The sequence below is a fragment of the Pterocles gutturalis genome, unplaced genomic scaffold (assembly GCF_000699245.1).
Source record: "Pterocles gutturalis isolate BGI_N339 unplaced genomic scaffold, ASM69924v1 scaffold20072, whole genome shotgun sequence".
Lineage (NCBI taxonomy): Eukaryota > Metazoa > Chordata > Aves > Pterocliformes > Pteroclidae > Pterocles > Pterocles gutturalis.
In genome coordinates this window covers 512-9,984 of record NW_010115975.1, presented here as the reverse complement: position 1 = coordinate 9,984, position 9,473 = coordinate 512, and the positions used below count along the sequence as shown (strand labels likewise).

General features: G+C 39.6%; 1 protein-coding gene across 1 annotated transcript; it reads right to left on the bottom strand.

The window, feature by feature from the left end:
• Positions 1 to 234: 234 nt before the first annotated feature.
• On the bottom strand, positions 235 to 1,043 carry LOC104463158 (ELKS/Rab6-interacting/CAST family member 1-like). Its single transcript, XM_010075377.1, has one exon. The coding sequence runs from the start codon at positions 1,041 to 1,043 to the stop codon at positions 345 to 347; it is 699 nt and encodes a 232-aa protein (XP_010073679.1). The 3' UTR covers positions 235 to 344.
• Positions 1,044 to 9,473: the final 8,430 nt, after the last annotated feature.

Here is a 9,473-nt window from a genome sequence, read left to right as displayed (position 1 = left end):
TCAGTTGTATTTGGGGTCAGCAGTTAGTACACTCTGCATCTCAGAGAATGCTTCAAGGGGTAAGTACTATATAAATATTAATTATGAACAGGGTAAAATATTTCCAAAAGGAAAATGAGTGGTTAGCATCAGTCCTAGGAAAAAAAAAATCACACACATGACACAGAAGGAGAAACAAGCACTGAAGAGGTGGCTTAGAAGTCTGACAAGAAATATTTAAAAAGACGCTTGCAAGCTGAAAACACATCTTATTCATACAAATTACCCGGGGAAAGCAACATCATAATTTACCTGCTTAAATGTGACATGCAAGTGCATAAAGCTCATTTAGTCATGCTACTGCACTAACACAACAGTAACATTAGATTACAAACCTGGTTTTCTTCTTGCAAAACTCTATATTGTTCCTTCCAAATGGTGATTTTTGAAGCTTCATCTTTCCTCAGAGCCCTCTCCTTTTTTAGCTCAGGACTCCAAAAAGTCTTGATACTGTTCATGGAAGAACTCAGCTTGCTTTCTTTCACCTCCACATCCTTGCGAAGCAGATCGTTTTCCCGTAATACTTCTTTGAGTTGTGTCTGCAGATCCATTATTGTGTTATCCCTGGCCTGGCGCAGTGAGTGAGGCACAGTGGATGCCATACTCACTGGAGGGAGGTGGTGCTCTCCAAATGCAATAGTATCACTGGCAACTCCACTACTGGCAATGTTAGGGCTGCTACCCATTGCAGTCATCCTAACACCGTAAGGCAGCCGCCCCCCAGACCGGCCCAAAGTCATGGTGCTTTTTGGGGTGTCTGCACCTACGTTCTCATGGTCACTGAGATACATAGGGCCGGACGTAGCATAGGCAGCATTTAAGGACTGAATATTTTCCATGGAAAGGGTTTTCCCACTGCCACCCCCAGTACTACTCCCAGAACTGCCTCCTGTGCTGTTGGTTCGACGATGGCCCAAGCGTGGTGACCGTGGCAGCCTTGGTGAACGCCCTGGACTCTGGTTGCTTGGCTCAACCTTCCCAACTGACCGAGCACTTCCATACATGATTAAGCTGGTGGTGTGAGGCAATTAGATAGGCATAAATCAGGAATGAGAGAAATCCTGTTAAGTTCTTCAACGGTTGTAAGTCAGCTTAAGGCCAATCACAACTTATAACAGATCCAGTTGTCCATCTTTGAAGTCACGTACTTACGATGTTCAGGACCATATCTGTATCAATAAGAATAACATATTAAAATCTGTATCAATAAAAATAACATATTATAAACACAGTTTATCACCAATTATTGTGTCCCACGTTAGAATAAAGTGTACTATATTATTTTTACCCTCCTCCACCATCTTTTCAATTCCCACTCAAATGCAATCTTTTATTTAAACCCTAATACTTAAACCCAGAAAGGAACTTCTATTCTTGCTTTTCTGTTTTTATATTATCACGGTAAAGAAAGAGAGGAAAATAGAACCCAACACTTTTCAAACCATAATTTTATTGGTCATGACCTGAACTCAACAAAAGTAATCTAGCTTTTTTTCCTATTTCTAAATGGCCCTAATTCTTTACCTATTACCTTTCTGAGTAAGAGAGACAATCAAAATTTAAAGCCCATTCAGTAGTATTTTTATCCTTCAAGCACTGTTAGCTTCTGTAGGACACAGTTTCTAAACCCTGTTACTGTGAGAATAATCCTGCAAATGGGAAAGTAGGATGGACTGAAATGACTCTGATCATGATCTTGACTAGCAGGTCTCTTTAGTGTTGCTGTCAGCCCTTCTTCAAACTCAGACGTCAGATTCAAAACTAAGAAGAATCATGAAATAAGCACTGACCAGAAAGCTTAAGCAAGTACAGATACAACTCTGAAATAAGAGCAATCACATAGCAATGGGACCAATGAGGTTAAGAGGAAGAAGAAAATCAGACCTGCACTGAAAACTGGTTCCAGTTTCTTATTTTTTCTCAAACGGAGATTCAGTCCTGAACATGACTTAAATCTCTGTTCAGGTTAAGCAAAGATATAAATCAAAATATACTTCTCATTAACCAGCTCAGATTAATTCCATTAAATATCATTCCAACAGCAGGGAGTTCTTAAAACACAGAACAGTATGACAGCATCACGTTGCAGTTCCTCCTCCTCTCCTCTTCTCTTTTAAAAGAACTCTGGTAGATATGCAACAAAATTCCTCATTTTTTCTCAGTAACATTATGCTGTTCTACAAGTGCTAGCAGCTAACTCTTTAGTACGGGGACACTGGGCTGTGTCAGTAGTCAAGATCTAGTAGACGAACAAAAACCAGCTGAAATCCACTCTTATGACTGAACTACTGCATTGCAGAACTACTCCTACTACACGGGTCTCACTTTTTTTCTATTTTTTTCCAGTGTAAACTATTTCAAGACACTGTTGCGCTCAACTGAAATCAACACCACAACACTGAAACATTCCTGATCTGAACTCTCCCCATTAGATGAAAGAATACCAGATAGTGTCCAAGGAGCAAAAGCATCTTATATATCCCAAAATCTTTCCTTTCACAGCAGTTTTCATCTAGCCTCACCTCCTGCTCAGAAGTTAGGCTTGCCAGACACTAGGAATCAATTTTTCCAGCCCCTACAGCATGTTTGTGAGATAATAATTGGGCAAGTAGATTAAAGATTAGGCTTAAAGGATGAATACACTTACAAAAGAAATTGTAGAAATAGTAAAAGTGGGTGGAGTAGAAGAGACAAAAATAGTATTGCAAAAAATACTGGAAAAGGGTAGAAAGAAAAAAGTAAAAGCCTGATAAAGATACTTTTTTTTTTCCTTTCAGAAACAAGTTAGTATAACAAAAGATACTACAAGAAATAGTTTCAACATATTCAGTTTAACCCTAAGTTTTAAATGGAAAACAAGATCAGAGAAAGGCAGCATTTTTTCATTTTCACGCTATTTCACAGAGGATGCAATACCATGAGTAATTTTACAAAGCCCATGGAAGCTGATGCTGTTTTGTGAGCAGTCCTTCAAGAAGTTCAAGTGCTCGCTCTTTCTTTCTCTCACTTTCCCTTTTTTTTTTTTTTTAAACAACCACCAAAGCTAGCAACAGTACTGCTACAGATTATTTTAAAACATGTAACGGAAAGTAGGCCAAGGAAAGGTAGCCAGTGACATTAATAATTGAAGTTAGCTACCAAATCACCACCTACAACTTTTTTTTTTTTAATACCAGTTACAGATAGGACTGTTTTTCTATTTCACCTACATATCCTTATGCAAAACAGTACAGAAATATAAACTGCATTAACAAAGTCTACAGTGTTCCACTGGAATTGCTTCAATAAGCAAGACACTGTGCCCCAGATCTGGAAGAAAAACACTTCTTCCAAATAGAAAAGCTATTTCAGACTAATCTCACTGTTTGAGATATCAAAATGCTAAAAATGCTGCTGTGACACCACTTGAGCACTCAAAATAAGTCAGACGTGATTTCTTAGACACTTGCATAAAGTACATTTAACCAAGAGCTTGCATTCGCAAGAATTCTCTTGAAAATTAATCCAAATCACAGCATTTAATTAATTTGCTAGAAACTCACCATAGTAAAAGAGTGCAAACACTCATTCACTTAACACTTTAAATGAGTTTAACTTGAACCAAAAGATTAGACATGTTTTATCCTCTGCGCCCCAAAAACATTAAGTGTTGCTAGAAGTACATAACTGTTGCATGCCAAAGTATCACCCAGTAAAGCACTCAACAACATCCAAGAAGCGCACCAAATATTTTAGATCACCCATAATGAGTTAATCACCCCCAAAATGGAAAAATGTAATTTAAACTCACAGAATTGCTTTCTCCTTGCTTTAGCCATTAAACTATTAATAGTTTCTCAAAAATGAAAGTGACTGATGTCCTTGACAGAAAAGTGGCTTCCCAGGCAGCTGAAAGGAGCTGGTACATCAGCAGGTGCTGTGCAGTCGCCATCTTCTAACACACTGGGCAGGCAGGTTAGCTCTCATCCACCTCAAGTGGAAACATCAGTCCTATGCTAATTCAGCTCTAAGCTTTGTTTCACAGGTAGGCACCATCCCCTCTGTTACTCCAGAAAAATCAAATAATTCAAGCTATGAAAGCCAACTGCCAGAGCTCGCTGTCTACTGGGGTTACAGAAAGGATTCCCAGAGCAGGCACACGTGAAACTCAGGGTGAAGAACTCCAACATCACTGCCACGGGTTACACTGCACTCACTTTTCAAAAGCGCAACCAAACAAAAGCAGTGGATTAAGAAAAGAAAAAGTCTTTGGAAACAAGGAATCATAACCCTCCAGTATGTCTCTTGAAATGAGAACTTTCATTACACCACACTTTAAAATTGTGAATATTCCATCCTGTAGGTTTCAAAAACCTTCAGCCCCTTCTACCAATACAGGAACCCTTACCTGAGATTACAAAGAAAGAGACTATAAACTGCAAGTGTTTAAAAAAAAACCCAAAACCGCTGAAGCCAGGGCTAAGCCTTTTTCCTCAAGGTAGCTTGCATACCTTGACACTTGTGAAACAAAACTCTCATTCAGTGTTCACTAAGAAAATAAAAACTTCCAAAGAGCATCCTATCAGCAAAGCAAATTTTAAAAATCCCCCAAAATTCATGTCAGTCAAGATAAAAAACTTCATATAGATATCTAGATTAGCACAGCAGCTTTGCAAGTACAGAGACAGACAACTGATCTTCTTTAGTATCAGTTCAAAACGCTACCTAATGATTATGAAAAAGTTTGAAAGAAGGACTACTAGAAGCATAAGAATAGATTATAATGACACGACGTTGTAAAAAGACAGTTATGAATACATTTTCTGTAGGAAAACAATAAGACAGATACCAGTACATCCTGCCTGAAGTGTCAACTAAAAAAAATTGTCTTCTAAGATCACTGGTAACTGTCCAAAAACACTCAGAAAAATTGTGGAAAAAAGTTTATAATCTGGCAGCAAACATTTGAATATACTACAGTGCAACTTCTGGCAACTAAAATACATCTGTTTCATTACAATAGCATAGTCATAGCCAGTGCAAAGCAATGGAGAACTGAGTCTCCTTCAAAACAGCAAAGCAGCTACCACTCCAAGAAGTACAGCAATATCCAGAACCACACATCAATGAAAATTATAATTCAAAGCAGCATTAAAGTTGGTAACTCCTGCATCAGCACTGGCATGCTGAAAGAAGAACAAAGTGAAACCTGCACAACTTCATACAGATTTACTCGCAAGGCAGTTATGAAGTGAGAGAGGGCAGGAAGGCACACACTAGTCTTGTGAAAATATCTGTTGCTTTTCAATAGAAGAGTTGTATTTAGGCATAGTAGAAATGTAAGAAATTCTGGAGGGATCAGATTAACACCAACATCAGGATAAAGAATCCAATTAAATGAGATGTGCTTACCAACACTGTCACACACAGCCCCTACTTCTAGTATTTTATGTGAACCAATGGTTCAAAAAGCAGACATTCCTGACTACAGCTGACAGAAAACAGAAGATTCACTAACACAAACTTTTGTTAACCTCTGGAGGATCTCTCTGTCATATAAACATATGGTGCCTCTCATATCCTCCACCACTCCAGGACAAATACCAGTACCACAGTAACTACTTCTAGGTAAGTAAGCAAACCAAATACAGGAAAACATACTGCAGAAATATAGGACAAACTCTGCTTACATTTGTTAAAACAAAAAGAATTTAGGAATAACTTCTGCAAGTAACATTTCCTCTGCAGTTTCTGTTCAGGACTGACACCAGCTGACAGACAGGAACATTCAGAGAGCCAACTCCACTACACCGTCACCGCCTGACAGTCAGAAGGGGGGCAGTTTGATCACGAACTAGGCAGGCAAGCACACCTTACAGCACAGTGACCCCCCTCCAGTGCCTCCCATCAGCATAATGGAAGCCATATACCCAGCTCCCACAAGAGTGAACCTTCTTGTAGCACTGACCCCTGTCTGCACAAGGAAAGCTTCAAATGTCAGTTCTGTAATAGCAACAGAAAAGTCAGCCTTTACAAGAGCTGTCTTAATCTGATAAAGCAGTGTAGCAGTCACATTAGACTTCATTAGGAGGTAGCGATTATTCACGTTTTCATAATTAATACCTCAATAGTTAATCACGAATGATTAGATTATACAATGGGACCTGGACTCCGGAACAGAGCAAGAAAAAAAAAAAATATTCCAAAACAGGAAAAGCTTATACTCCAGTAAAACTCTGACAAGTATCTTTACCTTGCACTTCAAATACTGGGTACGATGAGAGAATAGGCAGAAATCACAACAACTTAGAGGTGTGTCAACCAAGACGAAGACAAAAAACCATGAATTCCTGTTGCTTTCTGGCACACAACACAATTGCAAAAGCTATGGTTGCTATGGTACACTACATTTAAAAATGTGAAGTATCTGTCTTAGGACTATAATGTAGATTTTAGGTTTGACTAGTTCTGGAACGTAAGAAAGCTCACTCCTTTTCATGTTAAATTAATGACTATTACACAAGAAATTACAGAAGAAAGTTTACTTTGGAAATTGTTTGCAAGCCAGCCAATGCTGAACACAAGGCATTGAGCCCATGGAAGTCGGGGCTGTTTATCCATATCAAAATACTTTTATCCTCATGGCCTTGACAGAAAGAAAGCAAAAAGGATGAATTAAATTAAGATGGAAAAAAGACAAAAAATGAACTGTTCATATTATGATTGATTCTCATTCCTAGATAGCACATGAATAGATACCCAAGCACTGACATATTTTTATGTCCAAAACTTTAAAGGTAGGTTGGTTTTTTTTTAAAGTAACCAACTTTCACATCTGCCAAGTTCACTGAAAGTAACAGTGTCCTTGTTCTATCTTGCCAAACAGGAGAAGATAGGAATTGATGAATTCTCCCCTCCTATACAGAGACAGAGAAATCTTTACAGAGAAATATCTCAAAAATCCCTGATAATCTTTAGATGACTCTGACATATTTAAAACCATGTTTTATAAAAAGTAGGCCACCAACCCTGTCCCTAACATCTTGAGGAAAAATCCAGCAGTCATTTGTCACAGGAGCGTTTTGCTTCTAAATATAAATTGACACTCCTGATACGCACTTTTTAAATTTCACAGGTTAATACAAATGGTACACACACACTTCAAATCACCATGAAACATGGAAACATCTTTATTATCTTTTTAGACACCATTCTGTTTCCCAATTCTTCTCTCCCATTCCTACAAGATATCCCATCCCTAATACACTACTCGCAAGCCTCTAAACAAGAGGTAGATCAGCTTCCGAGTTAATTTGTCTCCCACAAGTACATATTTTCTTTCATAACATCTACTTACTCCACAGGGAAGGCGAGAATAAGATGACAGAACATGCTCTACTCTATAGCAGCTTCTTCGCAAAAGCAGTTTTAACGTTTTTGTTTGTTTGTTTGTTTTTTTAATTCCTGTAAGTCTTGGTATCAGTAGAAAGGGTATACTTTCACCACCACAGCTTCATTCCTTTATATCTTCTCTCCCAAAAAAACAAGACCACAAAAACAAAAAGGGTCACTATTTTTTAAAAAACGCATGTATTTCAGATAAATCTTTATTTACTCATATTTATATACTCTTTGGGATACACCACTTGCCTATAAGGATTTTTTCCTAAAGCTTTGGAGGTCAGCCTCAACTCGAGGCAGAACATGAGGTGTACTGATATTTCTAAAGCCTTTACCTCATCTCATTTGTCAGACTAAAATGGTTCTACTCACAGTATACCAAGAGTTAACCTAAATTTGGGCGCACAAGCAAGTTCCTTCTCTTTGTCAGGCTGCTGTGTACCAATAGAAATTTTCCTGTCTTCCTCCAGAGACTGGGGCATCTATTCCTTAACACTGTCTGGACATCACACTTAAAGGCTTCCCAGGAACGGCAGAAGTCTTGGACACTTCCAGCACCTGTTCGCTCTGATGGCTTTAATACTGGCAGCATTGAATTTGTAACAGGATGATAAGCATGTGGTGCAGATATATTGTGGACCATTCTCAGTTCCTGCTTCTTGCCTGATTTTATCAGGGATTGGACCCAATAACCCACATGGTCTCTACCTGTCCAACGTCCTTAACGCTGACATGTGGGGGCAGGCTAGGAAGGTGCAACACGATTTGTTTAGTGCAATGAATGGGAGCTGATTATAAGTCTCTAAATTTAAAGCAGATAGGAGACATACAGCAAAAAAATAGTGTGTCTTTTTCCTTTTTAAAAAAAGTCCAAAACACAAAAAGCAACAGGAGTCAGAACATGCACATAAACTTCCTACTGATGAACTGATTAAAATAACTCTCATTCTTCTAATTACCTAGGAGACCGAAGACTTGTGGACATTTCTGTCACTGTATGGCTAAAGAGTTTATAGCCTGATTTTCAGAGTATACAGTCAGTAAATACTATGTGTTCGTATGCATGATCATTTCCCTCTTCCCCCCAGGTAGCATGCAATCAACAACTGAATTCCCAATAGCGGAAACAGAAATGCTAAAAGTCATAAATATATTTCAAAACCCTAGAAGTACTAGCAAATCCATGTAGACAGCTAGCCCAAAGTCAGCATGGGTAACATCACTGTGCAAAGCAAAGCATGCTCCATCTACAGAACTTCCAATCATAATCTCACCCTAACTGCAAAATTGCATTAACACTATTGACACAACCCCCACACTACAAAACATCACTTTTCCTAAATCAGCATAGAATCACAGAACAGTTTGGGTTGGAAAGGACCTTAAAGATCATCGAGTTCCAACCCCCCTGCCATGGGCAGGGACACCCTCCACTAGACCAGGTTGCTCAAAGCCTCATCCAGCCTGGCCTTGAACACCTCCAGGGATGGGGCATCCACAGCTTCCCTGGGCAACCTGTTCCAGTGCCTCACCACCCTCACAGTGAAAAATTTCTTCCTAAAGTCTAGTCTAAATCTATCCTCTTTCAGCTTAAAACCATTAACCCTTACCCTGACACTGCACTCCCTGATAAAGAGTTCCTCCCCATCTCTCCTGTAGGACCCCTTCAGGTACTGGAAGGCTGGTATAAGGTCTCCCTGGAGCCTTTTCTTCTCCAGTCTGAACAACCCCAACTCTCTCAGCCTGTCCTCACATGGGAGGTCCCCCAGCCCTCTGACCATCTTTGTGGACCTCTTCTGAACTCTCTCCAACAGGTCCATGTCCTTCTTAAGTTGGGGGCCCCTCCCTCTCCTTGCTGGTCACGCTTCTTTTGATGCAACCCAGGACACGGTTGGCTTTCTGGGCTGCAAGCGCACACTGCCGGGTCATGTCAAGCTTCTCATCAACCAACACCCCCAAGTCGTTCTCCTCAGGTATACGCTCAATACATTCTCTTTCCAGCCTGTATTTGTCCTTGGGATTGCCCTGACCCACGTGCAGGACCTTGCACTTGG

Coding starts and splice junctions, on each gene's coding strand:
- LOC104463158 (XM_010075377.1), bottom strand. CDS start 1,043: ATGTATGGAAGTGCTCGGTCAGTTGGGAAGGTTGAGCCAAGCAACCAG.